At 45.5% G+C, this 26,565-nt stretch overlaps 1 protein-coding gene across 1 annotated transcript in view; it reads left to right on the top strand.

Moving 5' to 3' along the window:
- GALNT14 (polypeptide N-acetylgalactosaminyltransferase 14) overlaps window positions 1-24,516 on the top strand; it is a 201,701-nt gene extending 177,185 nt beyond the window's left edge. The window contains exons 10-15 of the mRNA XM_032798229.2: window positions 1,176-1,302; window positions 4,379-4,471; window positions 8,975-9,058; window positions 10,171-10,315; window positions 21,575-21,694; window positions 22,389-24,516. Coding sequence (XP_032654120.1) covers window positions 1,176-1,302; window positions 4,379-4,471; window positions 8,975-9,058; window positions 10,171-10,315; window positions 21,575-21,694; window positions 22,389-22,547 — 728 coding nt within the window. The 3' untranslated portion in view covers window positions 22,548-24,516. The remainder of the gene's footprint in view (window positions 1-1,175; window positions 1,303-4,378; window positions 4,472-8,974; window positions 9,059-10,170; window positions 10,316-21,574; window positions 21,695-22,388) is intronic.
- Window positions 24,517-26,565: the final 2,049 nt, after the last annotated feature.

The following is a 26,565-nucleotide window of genomic DNA, read 5'->3' as shown; positions in this document are numbered from 1 at the left end:
GTCCAAGAGCGCCTGGGAGCTGTTAACTACCTCATAGCATTTCCCAATTCCTCACTAAAACCCAAAGTGTACCATGTTAATTCTCTCAAGCCATTTTATTCCAGAGACTTACAGGTTTGTCAGTTTACAGTCCAGGGAGGAGATGACGCTGAGTGGCCTGATGGCGTCTACTATGACGGGAAAAAGGACGGGGGTGTGGAAGAGGTGAACCTCTCAACCACCCTGGAACGTTAGAGACTAACAAATTTATTTGAGCATAAGCTTTCGTGGGCTACATTTGTTAGTCTCTAAGGTGCCACAAATACTCCTGTTCTTGTTGTATGTGTGCATGCAGCACAGGCACCAAGGGCCCCATCGTACAAGATGCTGAGCATTTCCTCGGATGTGTCGAACACCTCATCTCCAATTGATTCCTGTGGGAGCTGAAGGGTGCTCAGGACCTTTCATGATCAGCTCAGTGTTTTCCAGGATCAGGCCCTGATTCATAAAAATGTAGGCCTTCTAAATGCATGTTACAATCATTAATAAACTGAATTCATACCCTTTTTTGGTGAGCCCCTGTGAAGGGTCATGGCTCTGAATTATGCAGTGCTGCAGTGCTGAAGTAATTACAAGAGGAACAAACAACAAGATGCTTCTGTGATGTAAGCTGTGCTGCATGCAGGGCCGGCGCTTCCATTTAGGTGGCCTAGGCAATGCCTAGGGCGCCAGGATTATTGGTGGGCGGCATTTTGCCAGAGGGGGCGGCAGGCTGCTCCGGTGGAGCTGCCGCAGTTGTGCCTGCGGATGGTCGGCTGCTCCCGCGGCTCCGGTGGACCTCCCACAGGCACCACTGCACCACTCCGGCAGCTCCACCGGAGCCGCGGGACCAGGGTGCGGGGCTGTGAAATTGCCGTGCGCCTAGGACGCTAAAACCCCTAGTGCTGGTCATGGCTGCATGTCTTACAGTCTAGCTCTTCCCGCTGTGCTATAGGCTTGTTTCAAGTGGGCTAACTTCAAACAGAGAGTACGTAGCTTTGAAATGCACTTTTAAGAAAGCTAGGAGCCTAGAAAAGCCCCTCCAATAATGGATTTATCTGCATTTGGTGTGGCAGAGGGTGAAGTGAGAGAGAAAACCAGGATCTACCCTGCTCTGGGAGTCCAGAGATAAACGGTTGAAGCTGATTCTCTTGCAGAAATCTCCTTCCGTGTGTGGATGTGCGGAGGGAGCCTGGAAATTATCCCCTGCAGCCGGGTTGGACATGTGTTCCGGAAGAAACACCCCTATGTCTTTCCAGAGGGAAATGCCAACACCTATATAAAGTAGGTATTGCGCTCTGGCCTTCTTCATGTACTGCTGAATGATGTGAAAAAGAATTGGGTGTTACTGGGAGAGCACAGCTCACATCAGTAATGGATGAAGGAGGGAAGATTAGACATGTCAACATTTCAGCAGTCTCCCAGCCCAAAGCAGACATAAACTCAGTGCATTTGCATCCCTCAGGATTTCCCCAGTGCAGGGGATTCCTTCACCGTAGTGGTTCCTGTGCCACCTTTCCTGTCCCTTAGCATGAGGGGTATGGTGGGGAATTCCCCTTCCCGTAGCTGATTCCAGTATGCCACCTAGTGGTTCTGAAATCAGGGGAACATAGAAGTGTTGTAGTGCTACCTTGTCCCCACTGATCCTGGCCTGGGGCTCAGGACAGCTCCTCCAGACCAGAAAATCTGGGCCAAATGCATGCAAGAACATCGCGATAATGGAGACCAAGCCAGAGCAGTGTGTCAGATTGAGATACGGTGCAAACAGTGTGACCCCCTCTCCTCCCTCCATTGAGGCTGCCTCCAGAGCAGACCTTTGGGAATACTTGGAATTCTGACAGCTGGAAGCGACTGGCTCCACTGTGGTTGGCTGCTTAAGATATAGGATGCTGGGTGACAGATCAGGACTTGGGATGCCTGATTAGAGGCCAATAGACCCCAGTTCTTGTAAACCTTTCAAGCACACACTGATGTGGGCAAAGCTAAGCACTCCATGGCGCAGCTAAGGTGGCCAAGTTATTACCCTGTGAAGGCACCATTCACCCATCTGGGAAGGTGTTGGAAATAGTTAGCCAAGGAGAAAGTGCAGAAGAGCCAAAGGAGTCAAAAAGGGCTTTTTCCCCTTTCAAGTTTTGAAGCTGAGGACCGTCCATTGATATGTTAATAAGGAAAACATTGTCTGCAGATGGTAAGCGTTGTGCTTATCACCAGTTAGTTTTCCAGATAAGCTGTGTGTTTGTGAGTCCCTTTTTTGTGTATATTTCTTGATGTTATAAGAATAACTAACAACAAATGTGAATACCCAGTTGCCTGCTTCATGGTCACCGCTTACATGTCCACTATACGTCTTACTCAGGCTTATCATGGACTAATGGCATTGGAAGAGGGTAAAACCTACAAATCAATTATATGTTCATTTCCATTCTCAGTTATAGCATATTAGGTATGATTTTCTGGCATGCAGCAAGGTGGGGTGAGGAAAGGGCCTTCACAAATAGGTGCCCAGAAATGAATACATCACCTAGCTTCAAAAAGGGAGCAGTGAAGGAGTGGTGTATACAGATGTTTAGTAAATATAAAGGAGGAAGGAGACAAGTTTTGAGGCTGATCATGGATGGAATGGCCTTGCCTTCAATAATGACAAGAAGTCTGGACCTTAAGCTGAAGGACAGGAAGTGGCAAAAGCCCCATCACTGGGGCCATTTAAACCTGGAATAGATAAAGTATTTGATAAGGTGCTATAGGGAACAAATCTGCACTGGTCCCTGTTGGGGACGAACGGGGTGAACTTAAACAGGTTCTGGCTCTAATGTTCGTAATAAAGAAGAGAAGCTTTAATGAATGTAAGAAGAGAGGAGCCCAACCTAATGAATTTTGGGAAGCTCATGAATTTTGGGAAGCTTTAGCTCCAAATCCAGATTCCAGCTTTGTCATTGGCCCCGTCTCTATTATAGGCCAAACCAAACTCTGATCAGAATGCCCTTGAGCATGGGGGAGTTTAGATCTGGGTTGGAACATTGTGATGTAGGTCCGTCTCCAACAAGAAGAGCAATTAAGCAAATGGAATGGCCACTGTGAGAGGTAGCTGAGGTATTGTCAACAGAACCATTCAAAAGAGGATTGGAAAATTGGGGGATTCTAGAGAATCATGTGTGTGGGCGATAGCAAGGCATTGAGAGCTGGGTCCTGATGAGCCTTGTAGCCCTAACCTCTAGTATGCCAAGATGTGAATTTGGTTGGAGTGTACGTTCTGGTAACCCAATACGGCTGCCCTCCTTCAGGGCTCCCAAAAGAAGCCCAGTACAAAGATATTTCCAAGAAAAAGTCCATGTCTCTAGGTTTTTTCTAGGGATTAATTCCTTCCATGCAGCCTCTTTGCCACTCCTTTCTGCACCAGCATCAGTGAAAGACTGCTCAGGTTCCAGAATCATACACAATTCACATGATAATTGTTGCTTGCTAATTGCCGGGAGTGATTTTAGTGCTAAACAGGACATAAATCTAAAGTCAGTCCCTGCCCTGAGAAATTTACAATCTGATGGTTTTTACAGTGATAGTCTGGACCATTAAATCCTGGGGCCATCACTTGCAGAGAGAGTATTCCTGAAACACAGAGAAGTGAGAGAATAGACATAGAGCAGCAAGAAATATTTGCAAGGAAATCTGAAGCTGCATCAAACTCACCTGGTTCAGGAGTTTGTTATTGGCTCTAAACTCCGCTCGGGGTCATCACAAGATTTCTGAAAGTCTGCAAGCCTTCTGCACACCTCTGAGCTGACATGGAGAACACCTGAGCCATTTTCCATCTCACATTGAGGCCAGAGGTGTCAATAGTTTCTACTGAGTTTCACTTTGAGTTTATTCAAATGAAACTCAAGGAGGCAAACAGTGCAAATGCACATGGCCTGAAATTAAAGAAATATTTGACTAAAACCCCAAAAACCAAAACAGCCGAATTGCATATAGCCTTTTAGAGACCCCCACCAGCTGTGAGACCAAGCCCCAAGCAGGCCTGTCTGGGATGTTACTGTGAGGAGAACTAGCTGTGCTTCCAGGCACAACAAGCACAAAGCATGCAGTGATCTTGTTACACCAGCCAAGATGAGGAACTCCCCCTCTAAGCTGTCGCCTAAGATTGTGTATAGCACTTGCAGGAACAGGAAATAAGTGGAATCTCTGTGGTAACCAGGAATTAAGGCAAGTGTGGCCTGGGTGAAGCCAAAGTAGCCACCCCAAATATGTTGGTGATGGGGTAGCGAGTGAGGTATAGTCAGAGCATTAGGAGCTCCCTTGATAGAATGCTGGAAGTCCCTTTATATGCTTCATAGGTTTTCACCTCAGCCCTTTGTTGCTCCTTTAGAAATACCAAGCGCACAGCCGAAGTATGGATGGATGAGTACAAACAATACTACTACGCTGCCCGGCCTGCAGCACAAGGGAGACCTTACGGAGAGTAAGTGGTGGTTCTGGTGGCCAGTGGAAGCGCAAAGAGGTCTGCGCAGTGAGCCTGATGCAATGAAAAGTTCAAGATGATGATTCAGGGGCATTGCATGCCGCTGTGGAGATGTCACCATGTAGTTTCTGTGGTAACAGATAATTAAGTGCTAATAATAGGCAGATGCTACATGTAAGGTGATACAGTCCCAGCTTGCAAGCGTATAACCAGTTTGTTTAGAAGCTGTCAATTAATTGCAGTTAACTAAAATAAAAAACAGCAATAAAAAAATTAATCACGATTACAGTTTTAATCACACTGTTAAACAGTAGAATACCAATTTAAATTTATCAATTTTTTTGAATATATTGATTACAATTACAACACAGAATACAAAGTATACAGTACTCACTTTATATTATTTTTTATTACAAATATTTGCACTGTGTGATAAAGTTCCTCCTCTACCTTGGTGGGTCCTGTGCTTATTGGCGGATTTTGCTAGATTCAGAGATTCACAGTAGCTGTCAGTTTGGCCACTTTTGTGGCTCAAATCTGCTGTTCACTCAGATAACCTCATCACTGGCAAGTATGGGGAAAAAAGAGTAAGAACAATCCCATCACTTTCTGCTGATCCACCATGTGGGTTGAGGAACAGCCCAGAGACCTTCCCCTCTGGTGGAATCTCCTGTGTTGGATCAGGAGTTGAGAGGTTTTGGGGGAACCCAGGCCCACCCTCTACCTCAGGTTCCAACCCAGGGCCCTGTGGATCGCAGCTGTCTAGAGTGCCTTCTGGAACAGCTGCATGACAGCTACAATTCCCTGGGCTACTTCCCCATAGCCTCCTCCCAGCACCTTCTTTGTCCTCACCACAGGACCTTCCTCCTGATGTCTGTTAACACTTGTACTCCTCAGTCCTCCAGCAGCACATCCTCTCACTCCCAGCTCCTTACACACACACCCACTAACTTGAGTGAGAGCCTTTTTAAACTAGGTGTCCTGATTAGCCTTAATTAATTCTAGCAGCTTCCCAACTGGCTACAGGTGTCCTAATTAGCCTGCCTGCCTTAATTAGTTCTAGAAAGTTCCTGAGTGTTCTGGAATAGTCCCTGTTATCTTACCCAGGGAAAAGGGACCTGCTTAACCTGGAACTAATGTATCTACCTTTGACCACTCTCTTGTAGCCATCTGGCCTGAACCTGTCACAAATGTAAAATGATAAAAATAAGAAATAGGATTTTTCAGTTCACCTCATACAAGTACTGTGGTACAATCTCTTTATCGTGAAAGTGCAACTTATAAATGTAGATTTTTTTTGTTGCAATACTGCACTCAAAAACAAAACAATGTAAAACTTTACAGCCTACAAGTCCCCTCAGTCCTACTTCTTTTTCAGCCAATCGCTAAGAGAGAAAGTTTGTTTGTATTTACAGGAGATAATGCTGCCCACTTCTTATTTACAAAGTCACCTGAAAATGAGAACAGGCATTCGCATGGCACTTTTGTAGCCAGCATTGCAAGGTATTTATGTGCCAGATATGCTAAACATTCACATGCTCTTTCATGCTTCGGCCACCATTCCAAAGGACATGCTTCCATGCTGATGATGCTTGTTAAAAAAATGTGTTAATTATTTAGTGTCTGATCTTCTTGGGGAAAATTTTACATCTCCTACTCTGTTTTATCCACCTTCTGCCATATATTTCATGTTATAGCGGTCTCAGATGATGACCCAGTACATGTTCGTTTTAGGAACATTTTCACTGCAGATTTAACAAAACGCAAAGAATGTACATGTGAGATTTCTAAAGGAAGATACAGCACTGGTACCAAGGTTTAAGAATCTGAAGTGCCTTCCAAAATCTGATCGGGATGGGGTATGGAGCATGCTTTCAAAATTCTTAAAAGAGCAACACTCTGATGCGGAAACTACAGAACCTGAACCACCAAAAAGAAAATCTACCTTCTGCAGGTGGCATCTGACTCAGATGATGAAAATGCACATGCATCACTCCGCACTGCTTTGGATCATTATCAAGCACAGCCTATCATCACCATAGGTGCATGTCCTCTGGAATGGTGGTTGAAGCATGAAGGGACATATGAATCTCTTGTGCATCTGGCACATAAATATCTTGTGACGCCAGTTACAACAGTGCAATGCAAATGCCTTTTCTCACTTTCAGGTGATGTTGTAAAGAAGAAGAGGGGGCAGCATTATCTCCTGCAAACATAAGCAAACTTATTTGCGCAATTGGCTGAACAAGAAGTAGGACTGATTGGACTTGTAGGCTCTAAAGTTTTACATTGTTTTGTTTTTGAATGCAGATTTTGGACGTAATTCTACATTTGTAAGTTCAACTTTTGTGATAAAGAGACTGCACTGCAGGACTTGTATTAGGTGAATTGAAAAATACTATTTCTTTTGTTTTTTACAGAGCAAATATTTGTAATAAAAATAATTATAAATTGAGCACTGTACACTTTGTATTCTGTGTTGTAATTGTAATCAATATATTTTGAAAATGTAGAAAACATCAAAAAATATTTAAATAAATGGCATTCTATTTTGTTTAACAGTGCGCGATTCATTTTTTTTAATCGCTTGACAGCCCTGTTTAGAAGCTGTTAGGTCATGCGAAGGAGAGGACTGAATTCTTGCTGGGGAATTCCCCCTCCTCCCCAGCCAGATCCTGCTCTTGACTTCAAATAGCTCTAGTCCTAGAGATGGGCTTTAACCAGGAGCGGTGCCAGGGTTTCTGACGCCCTAGGCGGACGGCCGTTTCGCCACCCCCCGCAGGTCCGGTGGAGCTGCCGCAGTCATGTCGGCAGACAGCGTGCTGGTCTAAAGGCTCTAGTGGACCTGCCGCTGACATGACTGCAGCAGCTGCGCCGGACCTTCACAGCAGCAGACCGTCCGCCTGCATCACTGTGGTAGGTCCCCCGGACCCGCGTGCCGCCCGCCCTGGCAAAATAGCACCCCCCCCCCAAATTCTGGTGCCCTAGGCCATTGCCTAGGTCGCCTAAATGGTAGCGCCGGCCCTGGCTTTAACACTGTAGTTTAGAAGTGAAATCAGCAGGCAAGAAAAATAATCAGCATGTTCTGGACCCCGTCTTGGCAGATGTGGATTTATGAAAGCTGAATTACTGCTTTATACTCCACTAGGACATTTGTGATTCTTTCCCTTATAATCGTGGCTACTCAGAAATCCTCCTTATTAAAAAAAGGTCTGTATTGACAGGCAGCAAATTCTTGAGTTTAGATAACAGCCAGCCTTGCATTCTAATCCCCTAGTTTCACATGCTCCCTGCTTTCACAGAGATTCTCCTTTCAAGCTGAGAATGAGATGCAGGGTCTCAGTCCAAAGGTGAATTACTGGAGCAGAGTCTCTCCTGCTTTTCAATTTCCAGGGAATCTAGATTATGAAAATACTATGCAGCCTGACCTGTTTATAGTCAGCCATATCCTCTTCTCTTCTACCAGCACGGAGGGAAGGAAACGCTCTGATACACTAGGCAAACTGGACTGCAGAGAGGACAGAGGATTCTGGGAAGGGGAAAGCAAACTATGTGGGATGCTTCCTACTGCTTCATAGTTACTAACAGCCCGCATATGCTAGCTTGACACTTGCTCAGCGTGATGGTTAAAAGGGAGCATGGCCTGCCCAGGTAGTGGGCTGGAACCAGGCCTTGATTCATCAAAGTACTTGAGCATGGGGCAAAAAAAGTTGTCCCCTGTCTTCATTTGAATCCTGGGTTCAGTAGCTCCACCCTTTAGGCTGGGGGAGGAGCATTCAGATGTGTTTGTGCCCAATTGCCTCCCCGACTTCAACAGATGCTTAAGCATGTGCTTAAATCCCACTGACTTCAAAGGGATTTAAGCACATATTGAAGTGTTTTGCTGAATTAGGACATTTTTATTATTATTATTTGATTAGCATATACTATATATTCATTTCATGAATTTAATATTTAATAACATTTAATATTTATTTAGTACATTAAATAGCATATATTAAATATTTTCTTCTTCTATCAGCCTGTTCTTCCTTCAGTCTCAAAGCACTGTACAAAGGTGGAGAAGGATCATTAGTCCCATATTACAGACAGGGAAACCAAGGTATAGAGAGGTGAAATGACCTGGGGGAGGGCTAGCTCAGTGGTTTGCACATTAGCCTGCTAAACTCAGGGTTATGAGGTCAATCCTGGGGCAAAAAATCAGTACGTGGTCCTGCTAGTGAAGACAGAAGGCTGGGCTCAATGACCTTTCAGGGTCTTTTCCAGTTCTATGAGATAGGTATATCTCCATATATTTATTTATGCAGCATATTAGTGGCGGAGTATGGAACAGAAGCCAAGTCTCTTGCCTCCCAGTCCTGCATGTTATTGGCTTGGTATATATACAAACCTTTTCTTCCTCCCTTGTGACTTGGATCTGATCTTCGTGACTCAGATTTGCCTCCATCTGTAACATCTGTGTGTTCACTGCAATGATAACTACGTCATGTTTTTCCCCCACAGCATCCAGAGCAGACTGGAACTGAGGAAGAGCTTGAAATGCCAGACCTTCAAGTGGTACCTGGAAAATGTTTATCCAGAACTTAGGTATTGGCCAATTGTTATATTGTTCTTCATAAAGATTTAGTGCCAGCTGATTGGTATGTGACCGATACATCCTGGATCTCCATTTTCACCAGTGCTTTCAGGTTCTGTGGGAGAGGGGAGAACTCAGAAATCATCACTGAGAATCTTTTTAAGGACGTTGTTCTCTGCCTGTAGGCAACAGCAGATGCCTGAGGGTTGCTGAGCTAGAGCTCATCTCACTCAATGTCTCAGGTTTTCTGCTGAAGTGTGTTTTCTTAGCGTCTTTCAACTGGCTCCCCCACAGACGTGCCCCAGAAGCCATTGCAGCAATTCCCTCAGTGGCTACCATTCGCCATCTTGGGAAACAGTGCAAAGGATTCTGGAGATGCATCCAGGGACCCACTAGGAATGATTGAATGTGGAGTCAGAGAGAGAAAAAGACTGAGAGTTAGGCCTGGTCTACACTAAAAAGTTTGGTCGATCCAGCTATGTTGCTCAGGGTTGTGAAAACTCTACAGCCCGGAGTGACATAGATAAACTGACCTAATCCCTGGTGTAGAATGCACTAGGTTGATGGAAGAATTCTTCTGTTGATCTAGCATCCACCGCTCAGGATGGTGGATTACCTACGCCAATGAGAGAACCCCTCCCATCAGCCTAGGTAGTGTCTACACTGAAGTGCTAAAGTGGTGCAGCTACGCTGCTGTAGCACATCACGTGTAGATGAGCTCTGACTGCATAGAGCTTTCTTCATACAAAGAGGCATTGCACTGAAAGAGAAAGACTAGTGGGCAGATGAATATGAGGTTCCCTCACACTTGTGAGTCAAAGACAGACCTTTAACGAGCACCCAGTTTTTTTTCTGTCTGCTGTATTTGCCATATGCCATGCTCTTAGTTTATCTCCTGTAGTGATGCCACATAGGAAGGCTCTCAGTCCGTCATGAGATACCTGTTCTGCAACGTAAATATTCATCCTCTGTAATACGCATAGCAACTCATCGCTGTGATTGGCGTTGCAGTTCTTCGTTTCAGAAACGAATCCATCCAACTAGGTGAACAGCCCCATCTTTCTCTGAATGCTGGGCATGTCTACAGCAGGTACTGTAACATCATCTTGGGTTATTTCCTCAGGATTCCCGAGGAATCATTGTATAAATCTGGAATGATCCGGCAGAGACAGAGATGTCTGGAGTCCCAGAAGTCTGAAGATCAGGAGTTCCCTGTCCTGAGCTTAAATCCCTGCATCAGCAGCAAAGGTGTGGCAGCAGTAGCACAGGTAACTGTTTTAAGCCTGCCCTTCTAATACAGATGAAAGAAAAGCTGAGCTACACATTGGAGTTCACGTGGGGTATTAAAGCTGATCTGTCAAGGACCCTGAGCCTCCAGTTTATGGGGGCAGCTTTGCCAGCATAGTCGTCCGTTGGAAGATTGCCCCCTGCAGGGCAATCTCTGAGTGGCACCGAGCTGCTACCACTTCCCTTCCCAGTGGTTGGGAAAAGGAGGTGGAGGTGTGGTGAGGGACTCCTGATCATCCCCAGTTGCCAATCAATCAATCAAAATCACGTGGGGCCATAGGCAGCCCCCATCAATTGCAGCAGCCACCAGGCGACTATCTCTGCAACCAGACAGCCCCAGAGTCAAGTGAATGCAAAGATGACCTAAGACCACCTTTGGCCTCACCCCCCTTTCCTGAGCTGCACTCAGCACTCTTCATTGGCAGCTCAGCTCACTCAGACCTCTCTGCTTTTCACATGCAATTCAAATGTAGAGATCAGAGGAAGAAAATGAGAACTATAATTTCCCCTCATCTTTCCGACCTATTTACTCCTTTTTCTATTTCAAAATGTACTGAATTGCAATGATATTTATAACTTCATAGTCTGCATTCATTCAATATTAAATTGCCCATTAAACTAGCAAGGGCTTAATGAGCATGACCTCATTTATTTTTCAAATTCTCACTGAGAGCAGAAATATGCAATATCAGTCAGCATGTGTTCTCTGCTCCAGATTCTCAGATACATTAGAATGAGAAGGGTAGTCTTCTGCCGAGGTCTTTGGACTCAGAAGATCTGGGTTTAAATCCTGTCTGTGCCACAGTCTTCCTGTGTGACCTTGGGAAAGTCATTTAATCTCTCTGAGGCTCAGTTCCCCCTCCCACCCCGTTAAACAGGGATAATACGCTTCCCTACTCCACAGAGGTGCTATGAAAACAAGTTCATTAAGGTCTATGAGGTGCTCAGATACTACAGTGATAAGGAGGGATAGCTTGGTGATTTGAGCATTGGCCTGCTAAACCCAGGGTTGTGAGTTCAATCCTTAAGGGGGCCGTTTAGGGATCTGGGGCAAAAATCTGCCTGGCGATTGGTCCTGCTTTGAGCAGGGGGTTGGACTAGATGATCTCCTGAGGTCCCTTCCTACCCTGATATTCTATGGGAGCTGTACAAATAGATAGTATGCAACTGTACACTTACTTTGTGCACACAAATGCAATAATTGTATATGTGCAGCTGTCACTAAGGCTATGCTCACATTGTGAGCTAGGGGTGTGTCAGGGGGAGTATATACGGCATGCTGGCCCTGCAGCCAAGGGGTTAAGGCAAGTACTGCTGGCCAAGGGTGATTGGCTGCCTCACAGCAGCTGTGAGAATAAAAGAGCTGGGAGGCATTGGGGCAGGGCTGCTGCCAGAGAGGCAAGCAGACTGGAGAAGGAAACTCCTGCCTTGCAGAGTCCACATCCTGAGAAAGGACAACTTGACCAACAGGCTGAAAAGTCTATGGAAACCGGAGGAGGTAGGAAGGAGCTCAGGTGCAGCAGAGAGAGTTGTAGAGGCCCAGTTCTTCCTGTTTGGCTTAATGGTGCTGAGCTGCAATCCCATGGAGTGGGCAGTCCTGGGTTCCCCTGCTAACCTCTGAGAGACTTAAGAACTGAGGGAGTATCCAGATGACCTGGATACCAGGACCAGCTGACTCCAGCATGGATAAAGAGAAAACCACATATGCCAGACTGAGTGAACTCTGGTGCAACACTCTACATGGCCAAAGGAGGCAGTGTTGCATCAACACACCAGCCCGCACAGTGGGATTCCCCTGCTTGTGTACACATACTCATGCTAGCACAAGCATAAGTAGAAGTGTAACTGCAGTAGCACAGGTAGCAGCAGTGGAGGCACAGCTAACCTGCAAGTACCCATGCTACCATTGCTACACTGTGATTTATGGTAGCTAATGCGAGTATGTGTACATGAGCAGGGAAATCACACCTCTAGCTTGTAGTGTAGACATAGCCTAAGTGTGTGGGGGTTACATATGCACAGTGGGTAATTGGTCACATAAGTGACCAAAAGTGGCTATATTGCTGCAGAATTACCTAATTTGCATGTGCAAATGAGACCTGCCATTGTATAGGTGGGTTGAGCATTGGCCTGCTAAACCCAGGGTTGTGAGTTCAACCTTTGAGGAGGCCATTTAGGGAACCAGGGTAAAAATGTGTCTGGGGATTAGTCCTGCTTTGAGCAGGGGGTTGGACTAGATGATCTCCTGAGGTCCCTTCCAACCTTATGATTCTATGATCTATATGCATTTTACCTACCATTCTACATCTCTAATACATGCAAAAAGCCTACTTTTCTGTATTGTTAAATAGACAATGGCAAGTTAGATTCCAGGTGTTACCCCAGAATTTCTGTGACAGGTTTTATAGTCTAACAGTCATAATATCATGGTTTTAAAAATATTTTTCTTTTGTCTGCTGCTGTGTAGAAGTTCCACACAAACAGGAGGGGAAAGGCTTAACTAGAGCTGGCTGAAACATGTTGCATAAAAAATTTTCTCAGAAAATGCGGTCTAGTCAAACCTGGAATTTTCAATGCATTTTGATGCCATTTTCAAATTTTTTCCAGTTGGGAAAATCAGAATGAAAAATGTTGCTTTAAGCCAACATTTCAAAATGAAACACCATTTGCAATGTCATGATATTTTGAATGAAAAATGATGACTTCAACATATCAAATTAACATTTTTGATCAAAAGGAAGCAACAGTTATGTTTTAACATTTCCTATTAGATACTTTTCAGATTTTTTTTGTTCCACAACATTTTCTGACATTTCGACTTCCCACTCTGATTCAAGGTGAAAAATAGTTTCAAAATATCAAATTTTCCCATGGGATGAAAATTCCATTTTTTTGTCTCTCTCTAGGACTAATTGCAGAAAACAGTGAAGCTGTTGATACACAAAATAGTAACAAATGCACAAAGGAAACAGACAAAAATAGAAAAAAACTGATTTCCAATCTCTGGCAGTTGTAGTGATCTTAGGTGTTACTTGTAACTAAAGTAGGTAGAGACAAAAATATGATTTGTGAAGTTGATAGTGTCCTTTATAGTTTAGATTATCACAAAAATGTTGGAAATTACCGTACTCTGTCCTTTAAGGCTATTTGTACACTACAGATCCTGACAGTGGTGCTGTCTGTACTGTTACAACTGGGTTGCTACAAGATCTCCCATGTAGCCACTCTTTGCCAGTAGGGGAGAGCTCTCCTGCCAGCATAATTAAAGCACCCCAATGAGCAGCGTTAGCTGTGTTGGCAGGAGTCCACACTAGCACTTTTGTAGGAGAAACTTATGTCGGTCAAGGGTGTGTTTTTCGCACTCTGACCGACCAAAGTGCTAGTGTAGGCAAAGCCTAAATGTGTGCATTGCCGTTGGGTACTTCCATTAACAGATCACAAAATATAGGATAGGCAGTAATTCCAAACCCTGCTTATGTGCATTCATGGCTGTAGAAAACAGTGCAGTTCCTGTCAATTATATCCTAGCATAGTTGAGTCCAATCTTGTTTAATCAAAGTTTGATTATTTGGAACATGGGTTTATCCAAAACAAGGGTGTGTTTCTCAATGTGCACCAAATACATTGAAAGGATCCTGTCAGTCCAAGACCTTTCCCCATGAGTATTATTAGTAGTATATTGGTTACTTATTTGCACTTCCATGGCTTCTTCCATACAATGCTCTCAAAGGCCTTTGCAAACATGAATGAATTAAGAGCCAGGTCCTCAGCTGGTGTAAAATAAAGAAGCTCCATTGACTTCAGTGGATCTAGGAGCTAGGCAGATTTACACCTTTGAGGATCTAGCCTTAATTCACACAACACTCTTCTGATGTAGTGTCATATAATGCCTATTTTAGAGGTGGAGAAACTGAGGCACAAATTTGTCACGTGATAATTAAGCCCCTTTGACAATGATAGCCATGTGTTGATTTGTCACAGTGAATCAGTGGCAGAGCCAGGAGAGTCCAGGCCGCCTCCCTCCTGGGTCCCATCCCTCCCTCCCTGCACTGTGGCATTCTCCTGTCTGGTGAGGAAGGTGTGGCATCACTCCCTGATGAGTCGAAGGATGCCAGACCTTAAGTCAGCTGTGTGGAGGGAGTTCTGTGGAGCAGGACTAGATGCTGATTTCCCAGGGCTGTGTGTGCTGTCTCTACAGTGCTCCCGGCCAGAAGCTTGGTATTTTTCCATCTTGTGTCTCATTTACTAAAGGAATTGATTGATTTAGCTCTTCACCAGCAAAATGCATTAGGGAGTAAATAATTGATCTTAGTTTTGCCCTGGATCATCTAATGAAGATGTCACTGGTTGGCTTGTGCATTTGTTTTCTATTGTAATGGAGCATCAGTTGATATTAGGCTGTGCAGGAACCTTTTTGGAATAGATTTCTGACTCTGGGATTCATCTAATAAACCTCATTAATCATTAGCAGTTCCCGGCAGCCTGACATGCTTGAGAACAAAAATCAGAAGCCTCTTAGGCCTCGCTACACTTGAGCAAGTCAGAGCAGCAGCAAGATGACTATGCGTTAGGAGAGAGAAGCTGCCACTCTCCGACAGATCACTGTGATGCTGCGTTATTGCATCCAAATGCAAGGGAATTACAGCATGGTGACCTGTTGTGGCAGCTTTGTCCCAAAGTTCGTGGTTCACTGCTAGCCATCTGAGGGGAGGACTAGTACTACAAAAACTGTGGATCCACCAAAACTTTCAGGGTCTGAAAAACATCAGAACCATTCCCCCTCACAGAATCTCCCTCCTAAATCCTTTCTCTGCTTCTGAGGCTCTCTTCCTCCCTCTGTCCCTCCTTTAATGAGCTCTGTGATCTCCTCCCCCAAGCCTCAATGAACTCTGCCTCCTTGCTCAATCCAACCTCGCCTGATTAGACTTTTTGATTTTCCCCTTTGACCTCTCCTGGATAGACCGGCCGATAGTGAAGACATACCCTCAGAGACTCCCTCGTACTTAGGACCTTCTTGGACCACTGAATCCAGGTCTCCAGGATCCTACTGTAATCCTGCTAAATGCAGTGGCCCCAACTCTGAGCTGTGCCTCTCAGGGTGCAAGCGGGGGGAGCAAAGATGACTTTAAGACCTCAGTGTTTGCCCCAAGGGGTGCTCTAACTTATTGCAATTTTGAATGAATAGGTGAGAGCAGAACACTCTGCTCATAGCTCCGCCCTTTCCCAGCATGCCCTCTCTCACTCTTGCTTCTTCCCTGGCATTCCCCTACACTGGATAATATGACAGGGGCAATGCAGGGCCACTGAGTCACACACTTCCCAGGGAAGTGCCCTACACCAGGTATATTGACTGGGAACAGTTAGGCCAACTTAGCTGTCACTTTATGGTGAATCAGTCACAGCAGAGAGGCAGCAGCCTAGTCCAGAATCAGGGACAACAGATGAGGAGTATTAAGGCAGCATCTCCCTACTGAAAACACATGCTGTGGCTTATGTGGCAAAATAGGGACTGGAGAGCTAATGGAAGTGTTGAGAGCAGTTTTTCCTTTACCTCACTTGACTGCATTGGCCTGTTCAACACATCTTCTACAATGGCCCCAGTAAAGCTCTTGGCATTTAATATCAGCCTTCCCGGGCAATTGCAAGTAAAAGCTAATACTTTAAAAGTGTGGCCTTAGATGGGCTTGGTAGAGGGTAGCACACAAACGATTCATAGAATCTGGAAGGGACCTCGAGAGGTCATCTAGTCCAGTCCCCTGCACACATGGCAGGACTTAAGTATTATCTAGACCATCCCTGACAGATGTTTGTCCAACCTGCTCTTAGAAATCTCCAGTGATGGAGATTCTAGAACTTCCCTGGGCAATTTATTAAAAACGCTATTGCACTGCCCCTGCTCTGGCCGTATGGGCTTTTTAAAACAAATTAAAAGACGACGCTGCTCACTGCACTGGGAGACAGTGTAATGTAATAGTTAGAGTAGGTGACTGGAAGTCAGCTGACCCTGGGAGTTCTCACCGCTGCTCCAGCGTGTCCTAAGTGATATTAGTTGAGACATGTCACCTCCTGTTCCTCAGCTTTCCTCTTTGTAAGGGGCATGAGAAAAGCTGATCAACTAATAGCAGTGAGGCACGTGGAGAGCCTTAGGTGGATGAGGCTACAGAATGCTAATTATAATGTTACACTGAGTTATTAAGTATCCAAATTAATAAGATAATAAACTGAGATCATCCCAGGCTTCTCCAGGAATGATTTGCTTTAACCCTTTCTTACCTTGTTCCTTCTCCAGCCTCAGGGCACAGCTGCGCGCTTGGATCTCAATGGCAGAACCTCGCTAGGCTTCCTGCATTATCTAGGGCTTCCAGATGGCTGCTCTCTGATTGGCTGAGAGGCATTCTTTTTATATGTCAGCCAGCCTGCACTAAGCCGAAGGTGACGATTTAAAATCATGTCGTTAATTCATAACGATGCTGAGTAGCAGTGACGGATGCCTCCTTGAATGATGTTAAAGCTTTGAAAAACAGTCCCAAGCCTCAGCTGGAGTTAGTATGGCTGGGATTTCAGAGGAAAGCATCATTGCCATTTATTGTGACCAGCTCGTGACCCTCTCTGCTCTATCCAGCCCCATTCCCCTCACCCCAACAAACACAATTCTACCACCTTGTAACAAGAGGCTGGCTTGTCTTTGAAAAGCTGTAACTGTAGTCTCTGCATCACCTCATGTCTACTGTCACATCCCATCCATGGTAGGCCCTCAGCCTGCAGAGTGGCCTCTTCTGGACAATCTACTGCCTTTACGGTCGACTGTATGGAGACTGTATCTGGTCGACTTTATGGAGACTCCCCTCTTCAGAGCTATCCCAGAATGCTCTGCGCACCTCCAGCTCTAGATCATGTGAGAGTTGAAGCTTGTACTCACCCCTACTGTGTATCTACCTTTACCTGATCCGTTAAGAACCTGAGGGAAAGATAAAATGGTCTATTGTGAAGAGGAAGTAGGTGTACTTACCTGAAATGATCCAAACAAGCGTTGGATGGGATGGGATAAAATAAGAACCCATATAGGCCTTTGCCCACACCCCATATTTCAAAGCAAAGCATCTTGCAAGTTCAGAAGTGTTCAGTTCACTTTATTTTTTTCAGTATTTTTCCTTTTCTTGCACTTTTTCATCACTAGGGCTGAAAGTGAAAACACCATAATGCCACAAGAGAAGCAGTTCTCAACGTGTCTGATTTTATTTTTTTTTTTAGTTGACTTCAGCTCAGGCTGTAGGAGATCATCAGTTCTAAAAAGTGATGCCCATGGAGTTGTCTTGAGATTTACCACCTGCTATTCAGATAGTTCAGAGGGGCTTCTGAACATTTATGCCCTTCTCTGAGCTCAAATCAGCCTCTATACCAGATGACTGAAGCATAGGTAATGCAATGCCAATTTTTAAAAGTAGCGCCAGAGGCAATCCCGGCAATTATGGTCTGGTAAACCTCTCTTCAGTACCAGAAAAACTGGTTGAAACTATTGTAAAGAACAGAATTATCAGACACATAGATGAACACCATATGTTGGGGAAGAGTCAACATGGCGTTTGTAAAGAAAAACCACGCCTCACCAATCTATTAGAATTCTTTGAAGGGGTCCACAAACATGTGGAGAAGGGTGATCCACTGGATACAGTGGACTTGGAGTTTCAGAAAGCCTTTGACAAGGTCCTTTCCCAAAGACTTTAAAGCAAAATAAGCAGTTGTGGGATAAGAGGGAAAGTCCTCTCATGGATCAGTACCTGGTTAAAGATAGAAAACAAAGTATAGGAATAAATGGTCAGTTTTCACAGTGAAGCGAGGTAGATAGTGGGATCCCCCACAGATCTGTACTGGAACCCCTGCTATTCAACATATTCATAAATGATCTGGGGGGGAAAAGGAGTAAACAGTGAGCTGGCAAAATTTGCAAATGATACAAAATTACTCAAGATAGTTAAATCCAAAGCTGACTCAAAGAAATATAAAGGTATTTCACTGTACTGGGTGACTAGGTAACAAAATGGCAGATGAAATTCAGTGTTGATAAATGCAAAGTAATGCACATTGGAAAACATAATCCCAACTATACATACAAAATGATGGGATCTCAGTTAGCTGTTGCCACTTCAGAAAGAGTTTTTGGAGTCACTGTGGATCATTTTCTGAAATCATCTGCTCAAAGTGCAGCAGTGGTGAAAAAAGCTAACAGGATGTTAGGAACCATTAGGAAAAGGATAGATAATAAGACAGAATATATAATAAAAATATATAAATCCATAATATGCCCACACCTTGAATACTGCATGCAGTTCTGGTAACCCCATCTCAAAAAAGATATATTAGAATTGGAAAAGGGCAACAAAATGATTAGGGGTATGGAACCACTTCCTTATGAGGAGAGATTAAAAAACCCTGGACTGTTCATCTTGGAAAAGAGACAACGGGGTAATATGATAGAGGTCTATAAAATCATGAATGGTGTGGAGAAAATGAATAAGGAAGTGTTATTTACCCTTTCATATAACTCAAGAACCAGGGGTCACCTACTGCAATTAATAGTAACAGGTTTAAAACAAACATAAGGAAGTACTTCTGTATGCAGTATGCAGTCAACCTGTGGGACTCATTCTCAGAGGATGTTGTGAAGGCCAAAAGAATAACTGAGATCAAAAAACAAATTAGATAAGTTCATCAAAGATAGGTCCATCAATGGCTGTTAGCCAAGATGGTCAGGGATGCAACCCCATGCTATGGTGTCCCTAAACATCTGACTGCCAGGATCTGGGACTGGCTGATAGGGGATGGATCACTCAATAGTTGCCCTGTTCTGTTCCTTCTGAAGCAGCTGGCTCCAGCCACTGTTGGAAGACAGGATATTGGGCTAGATGGACCATTGGTCTGATCCAGTATGAGCATTCTTATGTTCTCCCATTACCAATCCAATCCTTAAGAAAGGGGGCTTGGATCACGATGACTTTGAAACTGGTTCTTATTGCCCCTCTCCTTCCCCCATCACAGTTTCAAACCGGTTGAGGATTCCCTATTGTGATGCTGCTGTATAAACCTGCTTATAAAGGGCTCATGTCTACTGCTTTACAAAGAGTAGTAGATGAGAGTCTCAGCACAGGGGGTCACCCTTTCCATATTGCTAAATGGGAGGCTGGTCCCATTTAGAGGGGAGGTGTGTAAGGAGGTGGAGTTGCAGTATAGAAAGGAGCTCCTGATGTGGAGAAAGCTGAGACTCACTGGAATACTGCATTTTTCTGCTAGTCCACTTGAAGCCAGTGGGGCTATTTGTGTAGTAAGATAATACTCTGTGAATCAGTGGGGGCCCAGACCAATGAGCTGGGGGTGCAAAGTTAACTTCCCCCAAAGTTAGGCGTGTTCAGAGCCATGGTTTGAGCTTGGACCCACCTTTGTTTAAAAGAAGAATTGTGAAAAGAGTGACGTCAATTTTCAGAGCAGTTTATGGGAGGTACAGACGCCAAGAACAGGTGTTGGATTTGGCCCCGGGGGCTTGATTCTTGACAGATGCAGGACTAATTTGGCACACAGTTTCCCAGGCTGGTAGCTTGCACAGCAGCTGACAGCACGTACGGTGGAATGTTTGGAATTCAATAGCTGTAGGATGAGGCGAACTCTGACAAAAGAAAAAAGAGCTGCCAAAAGGCCCTTTGGTTGTAATATACGTCTCCAAAATGCATGCTTCTTGTTTGTGTTGAAATCCTGGGCAATTCTCCCCGACAAGCCTGAGGGCAGCCTGTTTAAGCAGCCGGCTTTGATTTCTGTAAGAAGATGGTGGACGCTGGTCCTAAGAAGCATAGAAAAGTGTGACAAAGTGTAAAGTCTTTGTAGGTTTGGGCCTTTTGTACAATGCACATGTTCCTTTTTGGGTGGCTGAACGCCGAGATCAAACAGAATTTATATGCCCAGGAGCTAAAAGCCTGTTGCTGTCTATGGTCATATCAAAGCGGTTAGAACTGCTGACCATACTGTGTTGCAATATTGAGGGCAGAAGGTGTTCTCTCTCTCTCTCTCTCTCTAATAATGCAAACTAATGTGGCCTGAAACTTTACAAATCAAAGTCACTGAAAGCTGCAGGTGCTGAACACCTTTGAAAATCAGGCCATTCATTGTCCATTAATTCCCTTTGCATTAATAAAGCGTTGCAGGGCTTCATGAAGCAGCCTTTCCATCTTCTAGTACCAGCCTGGAAGTCACTGCTCCAAGCACTGGAAGCTTCTCCACTGACCCACCTCAGTCTAGCTCCTCTCATACTAGGTGATCTATAAACAGCTGCGGCTCCTCCCTGCTACTCTCTAAGTCAACATCAGCTCCCTCCCACCTCTCCTGTCTTGTTGCCTCCCTCCCACCTCTCCTGTCTTGTACTCCTGGTTAACATATACGTGGAGGCAAGCAATTGGCAAGACCTGAATAGAAGGAATCCTGCCCAGAAATGGAAATGTTCCTGGGAGAAAGCTTGCCATAAAAACAGCAGGGGCATTAATGGGCCAATAACTACTAGCACACTCAACTCTCTCCTCTGTGGATAGCAGTAAGTCCCATTGAAGCCAACAGGAATTCCTCCTGAATAGGAGGGGGAGCACCACCCGGTTCAGGCATCATATTACTATCTATCTGGCGATCATGAAACAGGTCGCCACTGTGCTAGGTGCTGTACAAACATAACAAAGAGACAGTTCCTGCACCAAATAGCTTACAATATAAGTAGAAAATGAGAGACCACAGCTGTCTATAACAAGCAGAGGGGGTGGGGGAACCACAGGCAAGTGGTAAGATGATACTGATCAGCATGAATGACATGGTGGCTGTGCACCATAACTAGTTAATAATGTGTCTGACCGCTTTAAACCTTTGGCGCTCCCTTCTGCACCATTGGCATCAGGGGGAGTTTGACTACCAAAATCTGCTACACATCATGTCCTCCTCCTCACCCCAGCCACACCATAGGGAAAGCATCCTATCCCACTGAAAGGAGAGGGAACCATTTCTGTCTCTCTTCCTCTACAAGAGAGTAGGGATCATATTTTCTACTGCCATTGTCCTCACCCCTCATTCTCTTTGAGCCCCTCTCCTCACAGGGCCTTTTCCCAGCAGCTCTCCCTAGGTCTTGAGACTGTTTTGGTTCCACCTTTCAGCGTGAAAGGATGCTAAAAGATTGGTTTGATTTTTGTCCCAGTTTCTCCTCCCTCTCCTTCCAGGAATGGACGTACACATACAATTATCAGGTCCGCCAGCAGCAGCTCTGCTTGTCAGTGTACACCTTCTTCCCGGGCTCCCAAGTGCTGCTGTCACCCTGCAAAGAAGGTGACGGCAAACAGGTGAGTCTTTGATTGATCTGTTGCTGTCTTTGACAGCCCTGGAGTCCTGTTTATCCCCAGAGCAGGTACAGCACCGGCGATGGCCGAATAAGCTTCCCCCACATCATCCCACCAGTGCATTCTGGGTCCTGGAGATACTGCCGCTAGCGGCAGTGGAGTCTCTATGGCCCATTCAATCCTTGGCCTCTCTGCTGAGTGTGTCAGTGAGCATGGCTCTTGGTGCCGCTGGCCATGAGGGCATTGGCCATTAGAAACCCAACTGAAACCAGCAGCTCATTGCACACAGGCTGCCTGCCAGCCATCAGATGCTACCATGTTTCAGGAGTTAATGTCCTGGATGACGTTTGAACCACAGACCTAGAGGAGAAAATCTTTGTTGATGTATTATTTTTTGAAGCCTGGAGGCAAGAAAGAGGCTACCACCTAACATGAATACTGCTGACAAGGATTGCGGAGTGTCCTCAGTGACTTCAGTGGGAGCAGTGGGTACTTAGCGCCTCCTAGGACCAGGGCAAAAAGAATCGGATATGATTTCAATGTTTAAATATCTTCTGCCATCTCCTGGTACTTGCTGCAGCTTGGGTTGAGCCAGCAGTATATCTAAAGGGTGATTATTGTTATACAGCTGTTGATACTGCTAGTGCCATCCCCTGAGCCCTCACTCATATCCCTCTTCCCATGTCTCCCTGCACAGCGATGGGGTAAAGTTGGTTCTCATATTGAGCACATGGCCTCACGCTTCTGCCTGGACACTGAAATGATGGGGGACACCAACGAGAGCACCAGAGAGCTCGTCATCAACCCTTGTGAGAGCACAGCCATGAGTCAGCGCTGGGACATGGTGATGTCCTGACGGCCCATGGCAGTCATCGAGCAAAACCAACCACGAGAGCTTCATCGGAAGCAGCCATGGCACAAAGCAGAGGCTGTTGGGAACTCAACAGCAAAACCATTGGGCGCCCTTGTTCATTGTGAGATAGGAGCAGGAATAAAAAAAGGGTTAGGCCGGGGAGCTCCAGGTTGAAGAAGGGATGTCAGCTGTGACCTGCAGTTAGTGGCCAGCTGGGGTGATAGAGTCAATGAGTAAGAACCGCACACAACCAATCCCTAAATGTCTTTCAATATCACTGAGTCCTGGCTGAGGCCTGAGGACTGCCCTACTGAAATACGGTGTGTACAGTATTTATTGTTTTACTGCAAAGATTGAAACTTTGGTGGAAGAGCCTTGGAGAGAAAGTGGAGACCTGGACACAATGAGACAAATGTCTAGTTGGCCGCATGGGTGGCGGGGAGGCTGGTGGGTGGGGGAAGGAGATGCTAAAGAGAGACAAAAATGGTTGCCTGGGGGATGAGTGGAAAATGCCAAGTAATCCTTGCACTTTTCATGGATGTGAATGAGCTTGTCTTCTGCAGGCAGCTAGAATGAAGCTATATTGGACATTCTCATTTGTATATAGTCTGTACATACGGCGTACAGAGAGCCCATGCTGTCAGCTGATGCATGTGACCAGAATCAAGATGACAGGGAGAGTTTGGACTGCTCTCCAGCCATAGAAGCCAGGAAACCATGCCGTGGGGGCCAAATGTCTGAGCGCGCTAAATCTACAAACCTTTCTGACAACATGAGGGGAGCAATAACACTGTTACTTCTCCTGTCTGAATGGCCTGGGCAAGCCAAGATCACTGAATATTCCCCATTAACCTCAGTACAGGTCTCGTGTTTCACACCTGGCATAACTCAAATGTCCATACTATGTCACCCAAGTAATATTTTGCTATTTGAAGGTAATTGTGCCACATTTGCATTTTCCACTCTGCTTAATACAAAAGCTGGTGCTAGCATAAGACCCTGGGGCCTGAGGGAATGGGGTTTCCTTCAGTATGGTACAGATGCCGGTGGGAGTCACCCAGAGGGCTTTTGTGGAGAGAGGAAAACCACTCCAATGCTGTTGCTGCCTCCCAGAATGTGTGTGTTGAAGGAAGGATTTGGGATTCCCGCAGTTGCATCACTGAGCAGGAAGCCCCAACTCAGGAGATCCCTGAGGGTTCTTTCTCCCCTGTGGCCATTAGTGCTCACGGGCATGGGAGAGGTGACATGTTTAGGTTCCAGGAAGCAGGTATTGGCCAGAGAGGTAAAATGCCAACATAATGGTTGTGTGGGGCAAGGGGATTCAGTGGGAGAGGGAAGTGGAGCCCAGGATGTGAAGTTGAGGGGAAACTCCTTTCTGAGCTGGTCTTCAGGCTAGGACCCAACATAGCAAAAGGGGAGGGGGGAGTAGGGCTTTCCAATGGCATGGGACTCACCAAGTCATTCCACACAGGGCCCTGCACAGATGTCTTCTGAGAACAAACACTGGGTGGGATTTTCAAAAGGGCCTAAGTGACTTGAAAGTTAATGAGATTTGTGCTCCTGAATCACATAAGCTCCTACAAAAGTCCCATCCTCTGTGCTGGCTTCAAACCTGTGACTTGGAGGTGAAGCACCCCTTGTCCAGTTTGCCCAGCCCATCTTCCTGGATCTAGTGTTAGGAACAGGATTTCTCTGCACTAGCTTCTCCCATCCGTGCATGGAGGGAGTCCTGCATATCAATCATCTGGCCATCAAGCGCAGCACCAGCATAGCTACTGTTCTTTACACATGGTCCCAGGGTATAAGTGCTTTTCCATCTGCTGCAGACGATGTTACTAATCAAATACGCCACCGTGGTGTGAACCGGAAGGACTTGAATTGTGAAAGGGTTCAAGGAAGCCATCATTTCCCAGCAGTGCATTGTACTATTTTCATTGCTTAGCTTTTTGATGGGAAACAGTACAATTAAAAAGAGAACAGGGGAAAAAAGAAAACCCCATTCACAAAGCTGTCAGTGACATTGCTGGTTACCTTATTTAACTGAGCTAGTGACTATCATAACTACTTTACCCACTGCAAATGACAGGCAGGCTGGAATAATTCACTGTCTAATAGTGAGAGGAGGGCCCAGGAGGTAAAGCAGCTCTCAAATGCTTGGGTTTTACCTTGAACACACCTGTGTTGTGTTTGCTCTGTGATACCTTGATGCTGCATCATTTCTGCTGCCTGCAAAATAAGCAGACAAAATGCTGCCTTTGCTTTTTTTTTTGGTAAGAGCTCCTGCTGCTGCTCTCCAGCATTCTCCGGGCAATTGATTTAGAGCTTGACTATGGGGTCTAAATCTGCAGTTCTCTGCTTTAGCAGGTTTGCTCCCGCCCAGAACTGGGTGAAGAAACTGTTGTGCATCTATCAAATCATTTCTCACTGTGGATTCAAAACATCCATGTTGCTCATGGCCAAAACCAGTCACTGCCAAAGAAAATGCCACCCCCCAAATCCTAGCGCCCTAAATGGTTGCACCGGCCCTGCTTGGAGCTGCTCCTAGAGCCTCCTGCTTGCTGTGCGGGGGGGAAGAAGGGGGTTAATGTCAGGGTGTCTCTCCCTCCCCCCTGCTCCTGCACCCCACTTACCCCATCTTCCATACAGCAGGGGGGACACACAATGGAGGAGGGAAGCTTCTAGGCAGTAGCTGCCATCTCAGGTCTCAGCAAGCTGATTTAGTTAACAAGGCAGTGTACTTAAAGGGGAAATGTGCATTTTTTCTCTCACACACAGGGTGTGTGTCTCTGTCTGCCCTCCCTCCTTTCCTGCTGCCTGTTCCCTGGGAAATATTCCACCCTCTGACTCCTCCACCTCAACCAAGCTTCACAATCATCATCTCTGTGTACCGGAATTAAATTGTTTGTTTAAAACTTATGCTGCATGTGTGTGTGTGTGTGTGTGTGTCTGGTGAAAAAAATTTCCCTGGAACCTAACCCCCTCATTTACATTAATTCTTATGGGGAAATTGAATTCACTTAACATTTCGCTTAAAGTTGTGTTTTTCAGGAACATAACTACAACATTAAGTGAGGAGTTCCTGTATGTTAGAAGAAGTTCTTGGTTCAAATTCACTTCACTTCCCTGATGTGGTGAGGTAGATCTGAATACTATTCCAGGGGCCTAACCCTCTGGGCCAAATCAGGTTTGTAGAAGGCTCTAATGGCAGTGTAATTGCTGAGAGATGGCTGGGGCAGGAGACAGACAACATAAAGATAGGGTCTGCATCCCCTGTGACTGTGGAGCTGTGCCACACAGGTGCTCCATCAGGCACCTGTGAGGCGGCTTGGCACAGATCAGATGGATATAGGTGTGATGGGTAGCTGTGGAATTGCAACAACACATCAGCCAGCTCTCCACCCACCTAGTGAAGGCACAGCAGCTGCAAAGTATGTTGCAGTCCTGAGGCTGCAGAAGCCACCACAGAGCAGCCTGGACGGGTGAGTCTATCCCCCAAGTCAAGCATGCAGCCCTTTATCTGAAGCCTGTTTCGTGGCCCAGAGCGCGAGATCAGCCCTCTGATCAGTAGCGTATTTAGAGCAATGTCAGCACAACTCCCATGAAACAATATGAGCAGTCATGCAACTCTCTAGCACTTTGCAAATGTTCTCTCTCATGAAAAGCTTTGCTTTGGGTGTCAGTAGAAAAGCAAGTGTTGGTGAAATCCAATTCAGTGCCACAGGTTTATTTACCGTATTAAAATATTCGGGCTACAGATTAACTTGCTTTTTTTTAATGTTTGTTTTTCCCCTTCGTATTTATTATGATTCCACCTGCCATAAACTGGGAATAGGGAGCCCGTTGACAAGGTGTCTAAATAAGCTTTAATATTTATACCTCTGTGCTCTCAGCAGCAATGTTATTTGGCAGTTTTTACACTGATCGAGGAAGAGAAGATAAGGTTCTAATCCTGGCTGGGCTTGTGACCTTTGGGTAAATCACTTGTCCTTGTGCCTGAGTGGAAGCCATCTGGAAAATTGGA

The sequence above is a fragment of the Chelonoidis abingdonii genome, chromosome 3 (assembly GCF_003597395.2).
Source record: "Chelonoidis abingdonii isolate Lonesome George chromosome 3, CheloAbing_2.0, whole genome shotgun sequence".
Lineage (NCBI taxonomy): Eukaryota > Metazoa > Chordata > Testudines > Testudinidae > Chelonoidis > Chelonoidis abingdonii.
The sequence above is the reverse complement of the archived record's forward strand: the minus strand, read 5'-3'. Positions and strand labels throughout refer to the sequence as shown.